The 23,248-nt window shown below is 40.4% G+C and overlaps 1 protein-coding gene across 2 annotated transcripts; it reads left to right on the top strand.

Annotated features, from left to right (window-relative positions):
- The first annotated feature begins 12,969 nt into the window (after positions 1-12,969).
- Positions 12,970-16,748, top strand: LOC113054250 (apomucin-like). 2 transcript variants are annotated; one of them, XM_026219662.1, is made up of 3 exons: positions 12,970-13,067; positions 13,147-15,323; positions 15,387-16,748. In XM_026219662.1, exons 1-3 carry the CDS (start codon positions 13,048-13,050, stop codon positions 16,547-16,549), a joined length of 3,360 nt encoding a protein of 1,119 aa, XP_026075447.1. In that variant the 5' UTR covers positions 12,970-13,047; the 3' UTR covers positions 16,550-16,748. The 2 variants fall into 2 exon arrangements, with proteins under 2 accessions (XP_026075447.1, XP_026075446.1); XM_026219661.1 differs by having other exon boundaries at positions 13,147-16,748.
- Positions 16,749-23,248: the final 6,500 nt, after the last annotated feature.

The following is a 23,248-nucleotide window of genomic DNA, read 5'->3' as shown; positions in this document are numbered from 1 at the left end:
CGATTTTTGCTTTCTTACGAGTTCGCATGCATTTTTTTTTTTTTTTTTTTTAAATCTTATGGAAATCGCGTATTCTCGTATGGTCGCGGCTCGTATCATTTGCGATGAATTACGAGCCGAGCAGAGTGGCTTACGAGCACTTCCCGACTTCCATGTCTAAAAAGTTTGTGAGCTATCGGTTTGAATTTGTGCAGTTGAACGAGCCGATTTGTTGATTTATCTGAAGTTGACCAATCACGAACTAGGAAAACCACAGAAGAAGAAAGACGAAGACGGCAGCACCCCAGCGAATGTGGACTATTGACCAGGAGGATAAACTCGCTGAAGTCTCACAGGAACAGCGAGCGCTGTATGATGTTTCTAGCAATGTGTTCCAATGCCTTTTTAGTTCTCTCTTGCTCTCTCTCTCACACACGCATACGTAGTTTACAGGGACACTCCATAAACGTAAAGGTATTCTATACTGTATATCCCCATACATCTATCCATCACAGAAAATGCATGTTGAAAATTTATATTAAACGCTGTATAGTATTTTTTAAAAGCCATTTGGTTTACGAGGGCACAGGAATTGTCTTCACAAACCATGTTTACATTGTAATAGGGCTTGGGCGCCGAGTTGTATTCTGGGGCGTGGCGGCCCTGTTGCTAGCCTTGCGAATGTAAACATACAGCAAGTTGAACAAGAAGAGATGAGTAGAGAGAAAGAAAAAAGATGTTAATATCGCAAAAATTATGTGGGAGTTATAGGAATACGCTAAATATGGATGCCAGGGACCGGTATGTGGACAAAATCGGCACTATAAACAGTTTGGAACCATATGAAATTCCCAACAAATAGTGGAGTACAGACGGAGACTTGCTGCCGCACTTTTGCATTACAGATATCTTCGGCTACCTTGTTTGTTTTGTGAGCGCCTACACTTCAGAATAGTTCCGAAGCTACAAGTCAGTTCACAAATGGATGGGTATTTTCCTGTAAAATATCCCGTTAGCTCTTCAATCGTACCTGTCAAGTCTCTGTGTTGTTTTCCTGTTGCTACTCCTTGCCCTTCCAGTGAAACAGCTGTTTTGCTTACTTGAAAGCAACCTTAGCGTGATGTTGGGCTTTTTAAGATAGCGTGGTTGTTGTGAGAGCACGATTTCACGCCAATCTGTAACTAAAGTCACGTTAGACCTAGCTTCACAAATCGCTTAACGTTGGTTAATGCAGCAGTTTTGTAGTCCAAATTCTTATGTCAGCAGAGGGTTAGCAACAAAAAGATGAATGTTGAAATTTCCCGTATTTTGGATGAGTAACGTTAACCCAAGAAATTTCCCTTATTTTCAATGTTGACTTAAGCTATATAAATGAATATTCAGATGTTATGGTCTCCGTGGTCGCGCTATGGGTCGCGCCTCCAAGCAGGAAAATGGTGTAAAGTGAATCCATTCTCATTTTATTTTTCTCATGGCGATTATATGTTGCGCTATTACACCCCACAATACAGCAACGGTTTACCATGGTTGAAATAGATTTTTAATTAATCAAATTAAGACACACGGATGAGAGGGAGTGTGTCTAAACACTGCGCAGTAGCCCGAGTAGCAGTAAAGGAGGCTACCAACGTGGCGGCCACGCCAAGTAATGACATCACGACGCCCAAGCCCTATACCCATTTCAGATATTTATAAATCATATACAAGAACACACACACAGGGTAACCAAACGTCCCCGTTTCCTATTGCTGAAAAATAACCTGTACGTGTAGGAAACAGTAACGGCTCGTATCAATATTTTATTTGCAGTTATGAGAGAGGAAGCACAGTGACATCAGGCACGTTCCACTTGAAGCAGCGCTGCACAGAATGATCACCTGTATGACATCAAAGTACCGCGAGAGCGAATGCATTGGATTTGTGTGCTCTCTTATCGCTCTCGCGGTACTTTAATGTCATACAGTGATCCTTCTGTGCATGCAGCGGTGCTTCAAGTCGAACGCGTCTATCATCTTCGTGCGATTGCTTCTGGAATTTGCGGGTTGTAAAATCGTTTCGTATATCATCTCGTCCGTACGATTTTCAGATAAACTCACTCGTGCCGTGTGCGTGGACATATGATCTTCCGACCATCCGAATTCGCACCGTGTACGCCCGCCTTAAGCAAAAACAACTCTTCATCAAAACTGCACTACAAAAATCACTGTTACACACACACACAAAAAAAAAAAATACAATAAAATGTTGTGATACACTACAGAGAAATTACCACTCTAAAAACGCATGTTATTACCAACCCGTTCTCATCTCAGGGCCTCATATAAGGCCGTTTTGTCACGTCCTTCGGCGTTTTCTGCCCACGCATGATGACAGGCACGTGGCTTTCAACCAACTTTATTGTAAAACCATCCACAATGTTATTACACACTCAGGGCTTCGCCAGTCATCAATTCACCTCATCATTGCCTACACGTAACGGACGTTTCCCCGCAACAACGACTTATGTTTGATCTATGATTAAGATTGTCTGCACCTAATGGAGGTCAATATTTTCCATTATTTATCTTTCAAGAGAAGTCTATTTGACACTTTCAACACCCTTATCGTCTGTGAGAGATGCTCGGCTTTACCACCTCCAATGCAACCCACCCGCATTTTACAGGACGCAGTTGGACTTTGCCAGCCAAGCCAAGTGCGTCATATCAGATGCTTTTTAGCAACAGTAGTGTGCGTAGGCTACAATTTCATTTAGTTTTAAATTAGCCTGTTGTAGCCTACTCAATTTAAACGTGAATGTGTTGTAATGGAAACAGGTCAACTTAGCACAAAGGGAATCATTTAAGATTTTAAAGGCAATTTGAACAGAATCACTGTTTCACGGCTGATCACTGAGATGCCCTGCAATTCACTGAACGAGCCAGTTAACATCAAATCTGCGCTGGATATTAATATCCAAACTATAGTGAAACACTATCAATTAGCACAGTAAAAAGATCGGCAGTTTAAGACTTATTAACTTGTAAGCACAAAACACAAGACACTTCTCTTTTCAATATGAATAAGGCTTTATTTGATCAATCTAAGACATATAAACTAATCTAACACTCACAGCACTCACAGATTCATACAAGTTGCAGGAAGATTGAAAGTTAGGGAAAGATGAGTTTAAGAGAATGGAAATATGAAATCCCAAGTTTACAGCAATACGTTAAATTGCATAGACATGAACAGCCATCAATCACGTAATTAGCCCTCGCATTGAGTTCCTCAGTGAGGTTAAAATTATATTAGATACACCAGTAAAGGTCACAGTCTGGAGGTTACTTGCGTCTCCTGTGAAAAAGGGAATCCCGGTGAAAGAGGTATCCCGATGTCGCTGATTGGCTGGAAGTTCAGTAGTCGCTGAAGTGACGTCTTGGGAAGGCCCGTGGTGGGGCGTTGGCTGAAAATGGAGTTGTGTGGCTGGTTGAAGTTGAACGCGCAGACGAGGTCGACGTTACAAAACTTAACTCATGAAACTCTCAAACTGAAAAGAAAAGAAAAGAAATAAAGTTTGACGAGACTAGGTGGTGTTCCTTCTCATCGTGGCTAAGTAGCAGCAGGCGTGCAGGCTGAAGCACTCTGCAACCGCGCTCAAAGAATAGTGATGACAAAAGGCATGGCTAAAAGCTAAAGCTAGGTAGCAAAGCTACAAGCTAAAAGCTAAGAGCAGACTAAAAGCAGACATGACAAATAGCAGAATCAAAGCTAACAACTAAAAGCACAGACATGACTAATAGCAGAAGCACAGCTAGAGACTAAAAGCAAAGATTTTATGGTGTCCTAAGTATTTAAACTGGCCTGTTGGCCACACCTCAAATGCTGACTTGACCAATCAGATATTGTCTTGGCTTGGGGGTATCATAAATCATATGTTTATCTTACCAAGCATGTGGTCCGAATTTTCCTGCCTTGCAGGGTCTAATTTTGGACATGATTCCTATTACCAGGTTATGATATATTTGACAAATAAATGATTGTCTGTTCTAATTCAAGCAAGCAGATTCAATCACACAACAAACATAGTTATGAATCCTTAAGCTATCCCATAGTTATTAAAAAAACATACACAATAAGTGATTATAACATGATAGTCAAATGTGTGGGTTACACATAAATGAATATGGAGTGAATCGATGGACAAGTCATGTTGGTGTTCATTTTGGTCCATATATATGTACAAAAAACTGTTTCTTTGTCATTCTCTCACATAGGGATGTTCTGTTGGAGACCAGAGGCTACAAAGCCCTTCCCCCTTAGGAATTTCAGTCTGGTTCTGCTGGGTGGGGGAAGTCAATGGAACTTGTGCAGTACTCTCATGGGTTTCCATGTGATGTCCAGCGTTGCATTTCAATTACTAACAACAAATTTGACAATCTCTTCTGCGAATTAAAATTGTCAATAATTGCTCTAGTGGTGTTAATGTTGAAAGCTGTTGTGTGAACAAGTTGGTTGGTTGGTTATCTTCCTTGGGACTTGTGGCACAGAATTTTATGACTTCCTGAGGAATTCGGATCGTGTTCCAACACAGCTTTGATAGACTCTTTAATTTGTCTGGTTCGACTCATTTCTGTTACAGTGTGCTAGGTGTGTGTCTCTCTCTCTCTGTTTAAATCTAGATTAAAAACACATCTCTTTCGCCAAGCAATCGACTAATATATTCAAAATTGTGAGTGTAGTTGCATCTGATCAATGCACATTTTTATTCTTTAGCTTGGGTTAAACTAATTAATTTTACTTTGTTGGATCAGCAGCTATGCTAATGATGTCTCTATTTGTTTCTATGTTTTGCCACATGATTTATATTCATTTTGAGACTGTCCTCCTTCTAAAAATGACCACATAGGTCGTTTGTGCAAGCAGCGTATTACGACCCATTATTACGTTTTCAAATCAAGTGCCCTCTAGTGGTCTTATTACGACAGTCTCGTTTGTAAGGTGTGTCGTCATCAAATGACCTTTGACTGTCGTTACCATCGTTACAGCTCACAAAAAGGAGAAGTGACCCAACAGTTCACCGAGCGTTGTTGTCCAGGTGTGTAACGTTAAACTATTTTATTTTATGGTTTATTTTTTTAAGGTACTGCTCGGATTCTTTGCAATTAATCTGGAAGTAAGTGCAGTTTGACGTTTACAGATTTGTAAATTTTCTTTACAAATCTGTTGCGAATGCCAGTGAACGAATGTGTAATACCCAGTGACCAAAACACTTACCATATTATTTACCATGATAACTGTTTTACTGAGGTATTTTTCTTTTCTGTTTTGCAGTTTCTTCATATCACATACATCTCAAGCTCCTACAACATTCAGTGTCCAGAGGCTCTTTTATGAAGTTTATTAAACTTTTTCTGTGTTTCAGTTGAAAGGAAGACCAAAGGAAGGCCTGTCAAACTCTATTCAAACCTGTCTTATTTGTGGAGAGGGATACATTTGACCATCTTGTGTGTTTATGGAGTAGACCAAAAGCTGCAAAGGCAAACATTTCCAGTGGTACGTCTGTGTTGGTCTGAGCATGTCAACAGAACTTTACTGCAGTTACATTTTGCACCAAATTTGTTTTTTGTTTTTACTTTTTTACATACCCCATAACCCCATCAGCACGAGCCCTGTGCTACATCAAAGTATTAATAATTCATACAATTTTGGCGAATCCATATGACATTGTACAAACGTGCTCTCCAGCTTTTCCTCCTGCTGTCATTGACCATTAGGAGTGGGCAGATCGATCTAAATATCTATAGTATCGATGCCAACTCTGGTATTGGTATCGGATCAATACAATTGTAATTTAATCAATATTTTAATTTAAATATATTATACTTTGCTCGTGTCTTGTACCTCTACAATCCAGAGCAAATGCTGCTTTCACATTCCAAGTATAGGTCTCTGCAGGAAAGTAATGGGAGTTTCCAGATCAGGGTGTTTTTACACCATGATACCTGATTGGTTGATGTAATAGTGACGTTAGGTTTAGGGGTGGGGTTGGGTAAGGGGGATCATTTAGATTGCATGATTTAGAAAGACCCAGCAGTTTGGAAAAACACCCACATTGTGATAAACGCCCACTTTTGCTCTGCAGAGACCTAAGTCTCTCACATCCTGGCTCACTTTGCTGCTACTCCCCGTCCTGCTGCTCTGCTATGATTCGTTGTTGTGTCGTCACGTGACACAACGCGCCAAGGAGCAGCGAACAGAGAGAGCGAAGCTGATACCAAATTCAGAAGGGGGGCTCAGGGAATGTTATTGCACAGGTATATTTGTTCTTTGTTTGTTCTTCAGTAATAATTGTGTGCATTTTATTTCATTTGCTTTTAAAACCAGAAAAAAGGGAGATTTTTTATTTTATTTTATTCTTTATTTATTTTATTTTTTTAAAAGGCTGTATAGAATTCATTCTACAGTGCCTAATAACTAATAATTTTGTGGACTTCAGTACATTAATAAAAAATTTTGCCTAAATAATTGATCATTCATCCATCTCAGAAATAATGACATAGACCTACTGCTCTCCCCTACACAAATTTTTTGATTTTTTAATTTTTTTAATTTTTTTTTAAATAAAAAGTATTGTATTGGTATCGGTATAGGCGATACTGACCCTATATGTATTTGGTATCGGATCAATACAAAATTTTGCAGTATTGCCCACAAATATTGACCATTGCCTCAACTCTCATGCAGACTGTGCCCATTGTAAGTAGTCAGAGCGTTTATATCCTAAAGTTTATATTGAGTCCACTGTATTCTTTATTAGTGCCGTCTTTTCCCGTTCTAACAGTATATCTGTCCACACCTCACAGTCTGCCTTTATTTCCATGTTGATTTTAATTGAACACATCTGTCTAAAAGCAAGTCTGGAAATGCTTTTTAACTTGTTATGACACATCAGATCTTCAGTTAATTTGGCCAAATTAGATCATTTTAGGCCGTTCACAACAAGAATAGTAACTACAATTACTATTGGTGGGCCACCCTGCCACGGCCATAACACGTTTCAAATAATTTTACTTAATTTATCTCTCTACTCAGGTCTTCAGTCACTTTGCCGTGTGCCTTGCAAGGACAAAACACATGCCTTCATCTTCTCCTGGTATCCTGGTGTTGTGCACCAAGGGGTTCTTCAAGTTGAGACTTGGTCAGCCTCTCAGGACAAACTAGACATCCCCTTCTCCTTCCCCTTAGGTGAGGAGCGGTCAGAGTCCATCTGCAATTAGTGACGATGACACAGGTGAAACTTAGTTAGCTACTGTATTGAAGAATTACAAATGAAATTAAAAATATTGGTGTGTGTGTGTGTGTGTGTGTGTGTGTAGACGTGGCTTTCTGCCGTGATCCAGTACTAAAGAAAGCCGTGAAGAAGTACAGGGTGAGACAGAAACATTAACACTTAACTTTTGTAATTCAGATCCACAGTAAATAAAACAGTTGTGTTTTACTTTTTCCTCCAGTGAATTTTATTTTATATAGTGAATGTGCAGTAATAGCAGTTCTTTCACTTTTAATCGTGTAAATAAATAGTGTTTTATATAGGTATAACAGATGATTGGCTTTCCAGTGGGAGGGGTGGGACAAGTTGCACACAACCGCCATCTTTGCCATTAGGGGTTTTCCTTATATAGTTGTATTGAGGATTGAGGAAGTGGCATGTCTCTTATAAACTGTCTCTGATATGACTCATAACATATGAAGGCTACAGTAGCCTAGCTAAAGTGGACGAGAATGCTAACTAACGTTACCAACCTCCCTGCAAAACTCACCAAAACTTTGTAGGTCTTGTCCCTCATGCTGGCACTTACAAAACCCACAAGCTGACCCTACACTCAACTACATGACCCGATCTGAAGTGGTTTTCACCCCTTTGAACGCTTTTGTTTTCCTCCTTGAAAAAAGCCATTATGGCAGCCAAGGAGATCATGATTGCACTGATAAGTCTACCGTGCAAAAACGCAACACAGGTTTTAATTTTATTAATTTTTTTATGAACAATCTTCAGACTTCACAGACATTCGGGGGGTTTAACAGGACAGTTACACAAGTTCCACCAATCAGATGCATCACTGTGGGATTGTAGGATTGTTCAGGATTGTTCAGGACCCTGTAATGAAGAACTTATCCAAGACATCGTGAATAAAAGGCATTTATCTCAAAACAAAGTTAGTGCCCCATGAACCTTTGGCGTTTATATGAGCGTTTATACTATCGCTAATCACAGCCGTAGCTGGTTTTAAGTCTACCATGTATGGTTACGTTCTTATGGCTTATACCCCAACTGTCAATGCAGAAATTGTATTGAATTTTTACTTCCGGCGCCGGCTGTGGGCAGGACTGTGATGCTCTATAAGGCTTTTCACTTATCAATCCACGCAGATTCTGTTCATAGACAGTAGGTTCTGTTACTGAAGAATCCAACACGAGACAACAATATGGGTTAGCCAAACTGTTGCATGATTGGCTGTTAGCGTGTCACCCCCCACGTTGCTAGGTTACCAGAGAGCGAGTGCCTTTGTTCATGAAACCAAACTTGCTTCGAAATGGTTTCTTCCGACGAAGAAAAAAAAAATATATATCTAACGATATTGATTACATGTCTATCTTACATTTTATTCATAAACCTTAAAAACACACTCTTTTGTAGTAAAATATGAGCAGAAGATAAAAAAAATGGAATTCCAAAAAATTAAACAGTAAAAAATGAAATTTGGAAAAATAAATAAAATGAAATTTAGGAAAAAATTAAACGGAATTCATAGGGCCTTACATCACTCTGACTGGTTTTGAGCAAATTACTTGAACAAGTAGTGTAGCTACTCAGGCTACAGCTATAACGTTAGCTAACTTTACCTCGGCACACAGACTATAATGATAACTTTTAGAGTAAGGACTTGCATATTTCGGTATTCAGTTACAGTAGGCTACCACCAATTGAATCCTGAGCAAATGTGAATATGTGTAATTAAAGGGGGGTGAAATGCTATTTCATGCAAACTAAGTTTTTTACACTGTTAAAGAGTTGGATTCCCATGCTAAACATGGACAAAGTTTCAAAAATTAAGTTGTACGTTTGAAGGAGTATTTTTGGAACAAAAACCTTCCGGTTTGTCACAAGTTTCGGAAAGTTTTTTTTTTGAGTATGGGTCTGTGTGACGTTAGATGGAGTGGAATTTCCTTATATGGGTCCTACAGGCACTTCTCCCGGAAGAGCATGCACGCGCCCGTAGAGCAGAGCAGAGACATTCACTGACCAGAGCGAGAGAGCAAAATCTCACAAAAGAAGTGTGTTTTTGGTTGCCAGGGCAAGACAACCCTGCACAAATTACAAAAAAAAAAAAAAAAACAGCATTATAGGAACACTCCACCGTTTTTTGAAATAGGGCTTATTCACATTATTTCCTACAGTTAGATAGGTGGGCAAATGCATTTTTGTGTCAGTGCATGCATTGTTTTAGTTTGACTGGGTCGGCGTTAGCTTAGCTTAGCACAATGAATGGAATCCTTTTTTGCCAGCTAGCATGGCCTGAGTAAAAGTGATCAAAAAATATAAAAAAACCCACCTAATTACTTCTTGTGGCCTGCTTATTCACAACAAGTACAAATAGCGATCCGGTTTAACACTAGGCGATTTCCTAGGCAGATATTGACTTGGGACTATATTATGGGGAAGCACAGGCGAAGCACTGCTGCTTAGGCGAAGCACTGCTACTTCGGCGCAGAGAATCATGCAACACATGAAATCCCACGACTTCCGTCAACATACCGGCGTGAATAGTAGCTGCCTGGCTATTTTCCTTACAGTAGACGAATGGCGATGAACATGGCTGATTTTGAGAGAGACGAAGAGGGTGACTTCTCAGACAGTCAAGAACCAGAACCATACCTATTTGAACCAGAGTTTACAGAAGACGAGCTGCGTGCTTTGGAAATAGAACGACAGGAGGAGGAGGCTGCGTTCGCTCAACAGCCTGAGGACGTGAGGATGAGAGCCAACATGAACTGGTGGCGTGAATGTGGGGGAATATGCCAATCTATAACCGACGGAAATAGAGTGTCTGTGCTGTAGAGAGTGGGACATGTTTTTGCCATTGATGACCAGGCTCAACACGTCAGATCAAGATGAGCGTGCCCGAAGTTGTGTCACATCTACAGAGGATTTCACGGCGCTGATCCATTCTGCAGTACTCGATTTTTTTTTCCGGTGTGACAAAGTGAACTGGAAAAAACGCCCCACGCCGAATGGACCAAATGGACAGCTGTCCACAGAGTAAGTGATTATTTTAATCATGACGCATGTATAGATCGACCCATATTATACCTGTATTCACATAGAGTTGATGTTTTCATGTGTTGCGTGATTCTCTGCGCCGAAGTAGCAGTGCTTCGCCTGTGCTTCCCCATAATATAGTCCCAAGTCAATATCTGCCTAGGAAATCGCCTAGTGTTAATCTGGATCGCTATTTGTACTTGTTGTGAATACGCAGGCCAAAATAAGTAATTAAGTGTTTTTTTTTTGTTTTTTTTTGATCACTTTTACTCCGGCCATGCTAGCTGGCAACAAAGGATTCCATTCATTGTGCTAAGCTAAGCTAACGCCGACCCAGTCAAACTAAAACAATGCATGCACTGACACAAAAATGCATTTGCCCACCTATCTAAATGTAGGAAATAATGTGAATAAGCCCTATTTCAAAAAACGGACGACATAAAGTGGAACTTAGTCATTTTCCAAAACCGCTAAGCAAATATATACAGTTTCAATACATACTACATAGAGACGTCCTGCTGTAGTCTTTGCTGCTGCTGTTCTTGTTCAATTTCAGCCTCGGGATCTGATTCTGGATCATAAATATACGGATGAATCTGACTGTTACCCATGGTTTGTTTTGGATGATGGTTTTTTCCTCACGGTAATGTCACAGCTTCCAGACACTCTCAACGCAAAAGCCTACTTGCGCTCGTGTTTCTTTAGCTTCGCCCACACGTCACGCCTCCAGCCGCTTGTGTTTTTCCGAAAAAAAAAAAAACTGTACAGACTATCTTTCTTTTATAAATATAATAAAACTAAAGACTTTTTTGGAGATATGAAGGATGCAGTACTACTCTATAGGTACTCAAGATTAACAGGAGATTAAGAAAAATTACTTACCATTCACCACATGCTTCACTCGTCTTGTCATCTGGTTGCGCGTTGAAACTGTGGGCCGTTTACGGGTCATCACATAGTTTTTTACCTTAACAGAACTTAAAGTTAAATTGTTTTTTGATTAACTGAAAATGTTAAACTCTGACAAGTCTTGATAGTATATTTCATCAATAAGCATAATTTGTGTGTCATCCCAGCTCAATAAAATAAAAATTACAATTAAAAAGTCTAACAGTATCTCAGAACTTGATTTTGTATTTCACAACAACATATACATTTTAAGTAATGACTAAAAGTCCAATGAATTAGTTTTTAGAGTGTAATTCATGTGTAAACCTAACAAAATGTGCTAATTAGTCTTTATTCAGTATTAACTTTGAGATGCTACCTATTGCAATGCACTATAGTCACTCAATAACTATAAGGGAAGTTGTGGCCTAATGGTTAGAGAGTCGGGCTCCCAATCGAAAGGTTGTGAGTTCGAGTTCTGGGCCGGCAGAAATTGTGGGTGGGGGGAGTGCATGTACAGTTCTCTCTCCACCTTCAATACCATGACTTAGGTGCCCTTGAGCAAGGCATGGAACCATAAATGGCATAAATGGCTGCCCACTGCTCCCGGTGTGTGTTCACTGCTCTGTGTGTTTGCACTTCGGATGGATTAATTGCAGAGCACAAATTCTGAGTATGGGTCACCATTCTTGGCTGAATGCCACGTCACTTTCAATAGAAATGCTCTTCCACATAGTTGGTTTAAGTGCAGTGGGTTCTAATAGACTAGAAATGTAAAGCTCTCATTAAGGTATTTCTTCAGATCTTTAATAAGCCATGGCTTGAAAAGATTTTAACCACTTTAGTATCAATTACAGTATCTTCACAGAATTTAATATAAGATGTGATATAGTCTGATAACTCATGAGGTTCTCTGCATGAATCAAAGAACATATCCCAGTTTATAGTGCAAACAATCCTGTAACGTCCACTTTATCCTTGCTCAAAACAAGGATTTTCTTTTCTACCGGTTTCTCATTTCTAACAGGTTTTCTGTATTTTGGCAGTAGATGGATCACTTTATGAACCAGTCTGCCAGTGTGTGCTCTACATAATGCCCTACCCTCAATGTTACCATACCACAGATCCGATGCACATGAGAAAATGGTTGAGCTATCAATATATTGCTGCAGGTTTGGAAGAGTCTCTCTTAACAAAAAAGTATTAAAATATCCCAGTATGAATACTGGTTGATTTGCCTTTGTCAGGTTGCTATTAAAGCACTTTGCAGTGTGCTCTGCTGCCTTGCTATTATTAGGTGATACAAAATATTTACGCATACAGCTAAACGCGTGTCTGTGTTGATGGGGCAACAGACAATAATAAAAGGTAATGGGACTGTTTTGAATCTCCACATAATTTAGCTCTGCAAATCAATGCCACATATTTGCAAAAGAAAGGACTGAGCAAAAAAAAAAGTAAATAAGTAAACAAAACAGCCAAATAACAAAATGAACAAAAGGTATAATTCACTGCAAACTAATGATCTTAATATCAAAATTAGTTTGATAAAAGTAATATAATTATATTTTTTGTAATATGATGTGGTATATTTGTATGAGGATATCATACACTGTGAAAGTAATGTTCTGGGATTAATTAGCTGCTTTAAAATGTTTTAACTGCAGAGGGTATCACAGCCTTCACAAAGCAAGCAATCTTCTAAAGACCAGTTTCCCAGGTGAACAGTATTTCATATAATTAGTCATTTGCTCTTATTGGACTGGTGAACACCTTTAAAATACACTTAACTCTAACTGCACATATGCTTGGAATTTTGTGTTTTGTGTGGTGGTTTGAAAACTAGAACATTGGGTATTTGGAGTATTTTTTTATTTGTCATGGATCAACGGTGGACAGGGTGAGTTTGTTCATTCAGTCTGTGTTTGTAAATGACTGCACACATTTACAATACTTATCTTTTATTTTTATTTTTGCAGGTTGCTCTTGCCAGTAATCTTCTTTTTGTTTTGGAGGATTGCTGATGGATTTAAATACAGCTACCCCCATCCCCCCAGCCCCAGCAATTTCAAGGAATGTGCATTTAGTGGGACTTGTGGGACACATTCCAATCATGGGTGGGGTCAGCCTTCTGATGCTTTCTCACCTCCTGCAGTCCAGTCTTCTATGTCAGAGGTCTATGTGACAAAGAATTTGCCTATTGAAGAAGTGGGCTCCAGTTTGTTCCCTAAAAAAACCCTGAAAAGCAAGTCGAAGTTGAATCCACTTCAGTTTGTTAAAGGTGGTTCCAACATCTATCGGTCAACGTCCCATGCCCAAACTGCTTCAAGCAGCTCTGTCTCCACTACCTTGCCTCTGTCCCTGAATCAACAGCCTTCAAGCAGTTCGGCAACCTCTGGATCAACCATTCCAGGTGTTTCTGGTGGATTAAGTTTAGAGCGATATCCAGAGATGTCCAGTCAGTTTCAGCCCGTGGTGGTATCCAGCCAGTCTACTAATAGTCAAAGCTCCCCTAGTTTACATATGGTTAGACCTCAGAGTAGTTCAAAGTCAACAGATGATGCTACACCTCTGTACACTCGGGGCAGTGTTTCTTACAGAAGCTTCTCTAGCCAGTCTCATGGCTCCGCCAATTCTCAGGGCAACTCTGGGGCTAAATTGTCTGCAAACTCTATCCCCAAACGAGTAGGGAGTGGCTATTACAGTGGTATGTTGCAGTCTCTCAGTACCTCTAGTCCATATACTCCAGGATCCCTTATGGCTAAAAAGCTTGACTCTTTACCCCTGGGGGTTTCTAGCCAGTCTACAAATGTTCAGAGTTCACCCAGTTTGTCTACATCAAGCACCCAGAGCAGGTCTGGCACTCGGTCTGCAACTTCCAGATACTTTATCCCTGTGCAAGAAGATCATAGATCTGTTAGTTTATCTCACAAGTCTACAGGCACTCTGGGTCAGTATGCTCCCATGTCCCCTACAAAATATGCAAGTGCTCCAATGTCTGCACCCCAAGCTACCAGAAACAGCAGGTCTTCATATAGAGCAGTTTCACAGGCTGGTTCTCTGTCTCAAATGGGAGCTTCTGGTCCACTTACATTACTGGGAAGGAAGTATTACAGGGGGTTGCTTCCACCGTCTCAAGCCACCTCTAGTCCATATGCTCTTGGCTACTCCAAGCCCTTTTCCTCACCCCACAGCACTGGTGGACTAGCTGGAAGTGTCTTGAGTTCCCGTAAGCAATATAACTCTGGGGCTCCGTTTGGGGCATCTACTGGTCTTGCCTCACAGGGAATGAGCAGCTCTAACACTGGTTCTGTCCCGTCTCAAGGTACCACAAGTCAGTTTGCCCCTGGGGCTTCCCCATATGCAAGTGTTTCACACTCCTTACCCCAAACTGGTCCATCTTCTACTGTTCAGGCTTCTGGGAAGCAGCTTACCTCTACTTACACTGGCAGCTCTAGCACCCAGGCAGGATCATCAACTCAATTTATCCTGCATGGAAGCACTGCTTATGGTGCATCACATCAGCCTCAAAATATAGCAAGTCAGTCTGCCTTTAAGTCTCCATCCTCCTATACAAGTGGATCACTGTCCTCATCCCAAGCTGGTCCATCTTCTACTGTTCCGGGTTCTCAGAAGCAACATGCCTCTACCTATATGGGCAGCTCTGGCACCCAGCCAGGATCATCCAGCCTCACTCTGCAGGGAAGCACTGCTTCTGGTGGATTAGCTCAGCCTCAAGGTCCTGCTAGCCTGTTTTCCCTTGGGTCTCCAACCTCATATCCAGGTTCATCACTGTCCTCAACCCAAACTGGTTCATCTACGGTTCCGGATTCTCTGAAGCCGCTTACCTTTTCCTTCATGGGCAGTCCAGATACCCAAATGGGGTCCTCAACCTCTTTTATCCTGCAGGGAAGCACTGATTCTGGTGGACAACCTCATCAGCCTGCAGATGCTGCAAGTCCGTCTGCCCCTGGGTCTCCGTCCTATGCAAGTTTATCAGTGTCCTCATCCCAAGCTGGTCCATCTACTACTCTGGGTTCTCCGAAGCAGTTTACCTCTGCCTACCAGGGCAGCTCTGGGGCTCAGTTTGGAGCCTCTACAGATGTTTCCTCACAAGACATGAGCAGTGGTTACAGTGGTTCTGTCCAGTCTAAAGGTACTAAAAATCAGTTTGCTCCCGTTCCTTCCCTATATGCAAATGTTTCACTGTCCTCGCCAGAAGCTGGTCCATCTACTGTTCCGGGTTCTCTGAGGCAGTTTACCTTCACCTTCATGGGCAGCCCAGACACCCAGACTGGGTCCTCTACTCCTATCCTGCAGGGAAAAGCCGCTTATGGTGGATCACATCAGCCTCAAGCTGCTGCAAGTCAGTCTGCCTCTGGGTCTCCGTCCTATGCAAGTGTATCACTGTCCTTACCCCAAGCTGGTTTATCTACTACTATGGGTTCTCAGAAGCCGTTTACCTCTGCCTACCAGGGAGGCTCTGGAGCTCAGATTGGGGCCTCAGCAGATTTTGCCTCGCAAGAAATGACCAGCTCTTACAGTGGTTCCCTGCAGTCTCCAGGTACAACCAACCAGTTTGCCCCTGGATCTCCATCCTTCTATCGAGATTCATCATTCTCACCCCAAGCTGGTCCAGTTACATTTCCAGGTTTTCTTAAGCAACATGCCTCTAGCTATATGGGCAGCTCTGGCACCGAGGCAGGACCATCCAGCTTCACTCTTCAGGGAAGCACTGCTTCTGGTGGATTACCTCAGCCTCAAGATATTGCTAGCCAGTTTTCCCCTGGGTATCCATCCTCGTATCCAGGTTTATCACTGTCCTTACCCCAAGCTGGTCTATCTACTATTCTGGGTTCTCTGAAGCAGTTTGCCTTTACCTTCATGGGCAGCCCTAGCACCCAGGCAGGGTTCTCTAGTCCCTTTAGCCTGCAAGGAAGTATCACTTATGATGGATCAACAGAGCCTCCAGGTACTGCTAGTCAATTTGCCCCTGTTCCTCACTCATGTCCATGTGCATTATCCCCATCTCAAGGTGTTGCCAGTCAATCTACTATTCAGGGCTCTCAGAAGAAGCTTGCCTCTAACTTTGCAGGCAGCTCTGGTACCCAGGCAGGGTCCTCTACTCCCCATGCTCTTCAGGGAGGCACAGCTTATGGTGGTTCATCTCAAACTCAAGACCCCACAAGCCAATCTGGCCAGGGACCTTATTCCTCCTATGCAAGTGTATTGCTGTCATCACCCAAAGATGGTCCATCTACTAATGTTCAGGGTTCTCTGAAGCGGCTTGCTTCCTTCGTAGGCAGCTCCGGCATCCATGCAAGGTCCTCTACTGCTATCCTGCAAAGAAGCACTGCTTCTGGTGGATCATCTCAGCCTTAAGATACCACAAGTGACTTTTGCTCCTGGGTCTCAGTCCTATGCAAGTGTATCCCGGTCCTTACCCCAAGCTGTTGCTGGTCCTTCTACTGCACCGTTCACCGAAGCTGTTTCTCTTCCTCCAAAGGGTGCTCTGGTAAACTGCTATGATGCAAGTGTTGCAGATTTCAGAACTGAAACCCCAATAAAAGTTGGAATCTAAGCTGTGTGGGTTGGGTTTATTTATTTTTTTTTTTTTTTTTGCTTGAGTTTTGCTGTATCTCAGTGGGTGGTCTCTACCCACCAGGATTTAATTCTGCTGACAGATGCAAGTGAGGTTTTAGCAATAGAGAGTAACGGGTCATTTACTGTGACCGTAAGGATGGGTAGGGTGACACTTGATGAATCACTGAAACCGTTGAAGCAAATGTACAGAATTGTATCAAGGCTTTAGAACAATCAGACACCAGTCTCCATTGATGCACCAATTTTAACCACTTGTGTTGCTCTGCAACATTGACTTAAGAATGATAACCTTTGTCAAACAAAGTCTGTCAAAATTAGGCCTGGGTATTTATTTATTTTCAAATGTTGCTTCAACATTTTACATTCTCAAACCAAATTGATATTTTGTGGTTAAGCAAACCTCTAAAAGACCTGATAATATTTTTATTAGTCTTCTCAACTAATTGCCACCTTATTTAGGCTACCTTGTGCGACGCCTTTTATTCATTCAGTGCTTCTCATGGAGAAAGAGAGATTAAGAGATTTTTAGTAATAATAATCTGCATAAGTATTTGACATGTGTAAGGGTGCCATAATTTCCACAATGAATGAATAGACGATGGTGCAACACACAGTTTTGTTTATACAAGCCTGGACAACACTCACTTTGTTTTCAGTCTCGGTTGTCTCACTATGATGTGAACACACAAATTTCATCCCCAGCTGCTCTGAGTGTCACTTCATTAGCATTTCAACATTTAATCTGACAAAACTACTGTACCATCATATCACATACAGACACACCAGCTGCAATGTCCTCATGGCAAACTGTCAAAAAAGTTGTTTCACTTGAATAAATATTACTATTTAACAGTCTTAAGCTACTTCTAATAAATAAATCTTTATTTTTAAAAGAGTAATCACATTTTAAAACCATAAACCTCTTTTGTACAAAAATAAAAGGTTTTTTCAGTTGATTATGATACATTGCCTTCATCTGATTACCAGAAAATTTTTGGACATTTTATATGGCCATATTATTGTTTAAAAAATGACGCTAAAAAAAAGGTTTAAAATACAGGCCTGTGGATCTTATTTTCTTTTTCTAAATTCACCATTTGTAAAATTGTTTACTGTAAATTTTTTAGTAAAACCAATAGTATTTATATATATACTTTTGGGTAACATAGCCCTACACTGGTACAGAAAATGTTAGATGTTGTTGACTTGGTTCACCGGATTGGGAAAAAGGAAAGTGGAAGACACCATCAAATAATTGTTCAGTTCGCCATGCGAAGATACCAAGACTTACTCTGGAAAATTACAAAGAATTCACACTGACCATGGAATCAGGTTAGCAGAGGATCTGTCAGCTGAGGACCGTAGGGTGCGTGCAGCTCTTTGGCTACTCATCAGATAAGCCAGAAGTGCCGGTGTTACACTGAATTCTGTGACCCTAGTAGATGCTGTTGTCTATCTATCCTAAAGGAAATTCTTTCTCACAGAAATACTTTGATGTTCTCCAAATGCACAGCGTACAAAAAATAAATAAATATATATATATTTATAAATATATAAATTAATTAATTGATTAATTAAAAACTATTCAATATTTAACATCTGTAAATACATTATAAAAAAAAAATTCTTCAGATTTAATGAATTTTCCTAATTTAATGGGGACAACTCTGTAAACATAAAATAAACCTGCTGATATTTTTTCAATGTCCTTTTATAGCATCTGTGTTCCTTGGGGTCAATTTGACCCCAGGCTCTTTTAGCTGTATAAAACATAAGAAATATTAAAATTTCACACACATTTGTTTCGGTTGTTTTTTTTTGGTCACTATAACATGTTATAATTATATAATGTTCACTATAATTTTACATATTCAATATTATATTCAAAAAACTTCCCTCTGTTTTAGGGCTCTAACCTAACATAACCGTATCTGAAGTAGTTCACATGACATGGGACATAATTCTCATGAGAACTTTGATGTTTCCGGTGCCATAGGTGAGAGGAAAACATAATTTTTTGCGAGAACTTTGATATTTCCTGTGGCGTGGGGAGGGGAAAAGCTAATTCTCATGGTTTACCAAACAAAGGGGAGGGGCAAACATTATAAAAGCATGAACAGAAGCATTCTAAACCATTTCTCTTTGTGCTCTGTGTGCTCTATATTTTCTCTATCTCTCTCATTTGAAAATTAAATCAAAGCAAAGATTTTCTGTCAATGAGATTTTGACAAAGAAAATGACAGAGGAGATTATGGAGATTATGAGGCATCCTCCTCAGATGAGAATGAGACTCCTAATGTTGACCCTCCTGTTGTCTCTCAACCACCCACAAACCCATTACCTTCCAAAAATGGAAAGTTATCATGATCCCGCTCACCACCTGAGCAACAGGGTAGACTTAGTGCTGCTAATGTCATCAAAATGGTTCCAGGGCCCACTAGATATACTGTCAGACATGTCCAAGATATAAAATCAGCATTTCATCTTTTCATCACACCATCAATTGAAAAGAATGTACTTGAAATGACAAACTTAGAGGGTAGGCGTGTGTATGGGGATGGTTGGAAAGACTTCGATGTGACTAACTTGAAAGCCTACATTGGGTTGCTCATTTTGGCAGGAGTCTACAAGGCAAAAGGAGACGCAACAGCAAGCCTTTGGAATGCTGACACTGGAAGGACAAAATGCAATATGCCCCTGAAGGGGCACATCTTGTAGTTTTTGGTCTCTCAACCGAGGTTGCTGAGATCATCCTTCAATCCAGAACTCCCTCCATGAGGAAACTGTACACCTTGAGGTGGAAACCTTTCACCTCCTGGTGTGAAGACTGCTAGCACGACCCAGTTATTTGCCCAGTTGGGACAGTTCTGGAGTTCTTGCAGGCCCTTCTCTCTGCATGTTTGACCCACTCCACCCTGAGGGTCTATGTGGCGGCCTGCCAGAGTTCTCTCCCTGCCAGAGTTCGCTTCATTCCTAGAAGCTGACACTCGTTCCACCTCACGTCCTTTTATAGCTTCTTGGTCGCTACGTCACCTGCCTATGACGTCACGCCCATTCATGAGACTGATTTAACATATTATTCAAAGTTGGTCACGCTGAAGGGCGTTACCATAGCATTTCGGACGCAGCGTCTCATTCCCTTTGGGGAACCATGGTTGCATACGTAACCTAGGACGTTTTTCTTGGGGTCAAATTGACCCCACACATTATGTATGTTGCAATCCTTGATAACAAAAAGGGCTGTTCTGTGTTCCTTACTGATGTTTTGATTGTGATGATGTTCTGTTTAAAAATAAAACCCTTCTAAATGTTTGAAATTGTGTTTGTTTTTCCCGGTCAAAATGACCCCAGTGGGTAACAGATGAGGGTTAAACATCAACCCCCCAAACATAATGAGAGGTTTGAGGGTAACAGGAGGGTTAAACATCAACCCCCCAAACATAATGAGACGTATTATTGCCTGAAAAAGAAACCCCCAAAACCAACCTTGTTCCATTCCTATAAAAGAGAAAAGACAATGTTACTGAGATATTCTTTATATAGTCTACTGGCTAACAGAGGGGTATTCTCCCCTCTAATGAGGCAGAGAATAGCAGGCCTCTCTTTAATTAAAGTAGTGAGTTATAGAAGAGAGGGGTATTCTCTCCAGCGGGAGAACTGCAAGAACAAGCAGCATGTCCCTGAGCTTGACATGAGGGGTAGGAGAGCAGCGTGAAGAACCCCCTAAATATCCATGTTCCATTCCCGCAAAAGAGAAAGACAATGTTACTGAGATGTCCTTAAAGCGATAGTTCACTTTCAAATTAAATTTTGGTATGTTTTAGCTTACCTCAAGGGTAAGCAAGATGTAGGTGAATTTGTAGTAGTTTCAATTTTGATATTTTTAGGTCAAACTGTTCTTGTCTGTCACCACCTCAAAGAGCATGCACAGAGAAGTCCAAATGAAACAATTCCCCATCGTAAGTACACATTGATGGCCTAAGACAGCGGTTCCCAAACCTGTCCTGGCGTACCCCCAACACTGCACGTTTTCTTTGTCTCCCTAATTAAACACATCTGATTCAACTCATCAGCTCATTAACCCATGTGATAATGAGTTGATGAGTTGAATCAGATGTGTTTAATTAGGGAGACAAAGAAAATGTGCAGTGTTGGGGATACGCCAGGACAGGTTTGGGAACCACTGGCCTAAGACATGAAACGATCGGTTTGTGTGAGAAAACGGACAGTATTTATATAGTTTATACCTGCTATACACAATCACGTCCAAGTGGTCTGAGGAATTTTCCTGCCTTGCAGGGTCTAATTTTGGACATGATTCCTATTACCAGGTTATGATATATTTGACAAATAAATGATTGTCTGTTCTAATTCAAGCAAGCAGATTCAATCACACAACAAACAGAGTTATGAATCCTTAAGCTATCCCATAGTTATTAAAAAAACATACACAATAAGTGATTATAACATGATAGTCAAATGTGTTGGTTACACATAAATGAATATGGAGTGAATCGATGGACAAGTCATGTTGGTGTTCATTTTGGTCCATATATATGTACAAAAAACAGTTTCTTTGTCATTCTCTCACATAGGGATGTTCTGTTGGAGACCAGAGGCTACAAAGCTCTTCCCCCTTAGGAATTTCAGTCTGGTTCTGCTGGGTGGGGGAAGTCAATGGAACTTGTGCAGTACTCTCATGGGTTTCCATGTGATGTCCAGCGTTGCATTTCAATTACTAACAACAAATTTGACAATCTCTTCTGCGAATTAAAATTGTCAATAATTGCTCTAGTGGTGTTAATGTTGAAAGCTGTTGTGTGAACAAGTTGGTTGGTTGGTTATCTTCCTTGGGACTTGTGGCACAGAATGTTTTATGACTTCCTGAGGAATTCGGAACGTGTTCCAACACAGCTTTGATAGACTCTTTAATTTGTCTGGTTCGACTCATTTCTGTTACAGTGTGCTAGGTGTGTGTCTCTCTCTCTCTGTTTAAATCTAGATTAAAAACACATCTCTTTCGCCAAGCAATCGACTAATATATTCAAAATTGTGAGTGTAGTTGCATCTGATCAATGCACATTTTTATTCTTTAGCTTGGGTTAAACTAATTAATTTTACTTTGTTGGATCAGCAGCTATGCTAATGATGTCTCTATTTGTTTCTATGTTTTGCCACATGATTTATATTCATTTTGAGAATGTCCTCCTTCTAAAAATGACCACATGGGTCGTTTGTGCAAGCAGCGTATTACGACCCATTATTACGTTTTCAAATCAAGTGCCCTCTAGTGGTCTTATTACGACAGTCTCGTTTGTAAGGTGTGTCGTTATCAAATGACCTTTGACTGTCGTTACCATCGTTACCGCTCACAAAAAGGAGAAGTGACCCAACAGTTCACCGAGCATTGTTGTCCAAGTGTGTAATGTTAAACTATTTTATTTTATGGTTTATTTTTTAAGGTACTGTTCTGATTCTTTGCAATTAATCTGGAAGTAAGTGCAGTTTGACGGTTTCTTTACAAATCTGTTGCGAATGCCAGTGAACGAATGTGTAATACCCAGTGACCAAAACACTTACCATATTATTTACCATGATAACTGTTTTACTGAGGTATTTTTCTTTTCTGTTTTGCAGTTTCTTCATATCACACACATCTCAAGCTCCTACAACAACATTCAGTGTCCAGAGGCTCTTTTATGAAGTTTATTAAACTTTTTCTGTGTTTCAGTTGAAAGGAAGACCAAAGGAAGGCCTGTCAAACTCTATTCAAACCTGTCTTATTTGTGGAGAGGGATACATTTGACCATCTTGTGTGTTTATGGAGTAGACCAAAAGCTGCAAAGGCAAACATTTCCAGTGGTACGTCTGTGTTGGTCTGAGCATGTCAACAGAACTTTACTGCAGTTACATTTTGCACCAATTTTTTTTTTTTTTTTTTTTTTCTTTTTACTTTTTTACTAGGGCTGTCAAATGATTAAAATTTTTAATCAAATTAATCAGAATTTTCAGTGGATTAATCATGATTAATCACTATTTGCAACTACACCTGAATCCTAACCATTTTTTTTCTGAAATGCATACCAAAAGATAAATAACAGGACACAGATACATAATTTTCATGTATTGTTTCATCATGTGGTTCTTTTTTTCTGAATTTCAAAAGTTTAACATTTACTTAGATCAAATTTACCTGAGCACTATATCAAACCATGCCATTTAACTACAGATAGTGTAAGAGTTTTAGGTGAACCAGTGGTTAAATATAGCCACATATCTATGAAATTATGCATAGAGAAATTTGAAAGAATGAACTCAGAAACACAAACATGCGCCACAATCACATAAGCAGCACTCTGGGCACTCTTGTTTTTGGGGGGTGTTCATTTGCTCTGCCACAATTCTTTAGGATCGATATTTTCACGTTCTGAAGGCTTCAAGTGCCAGTAAAACCAAGTAAAAATGCATATGCTTTTC

The sequence above is a fragment of the Carassius auratus genome, chromosome 35 (assembly GCF_003368295.1).
Source record: "Carassius auratus strain Wakin chromosome 35, ASM336829v1, whole genome shotgun sequence".
Lineage (NCBI taxonomy): Eukaryota > Metazoa > Chordata > Actinopteri > Cypriniformes > Cyprinidae > Carassius > Carassius auratus.
Note: the sequence above shows the minus strand (reverse complement) of the source record. Positions and strands in the feature narration are given on the sequence as shown.

Bases quoted from the DNA above. Each gene is read 5' to 3' on its own strand.
- LOC113054250 (XM_026219661.1), top strand. From the start codon at position 13,048: ATGGATCAACGGTGGACAGG. The intron at 13,068-13,146 runs GTGAGTTTGTTC...TTATTTTTGCAG, and splicing joins ATGGATCAACGGTGGACAGG to GTTGCTCTTGCCAGTAATCT.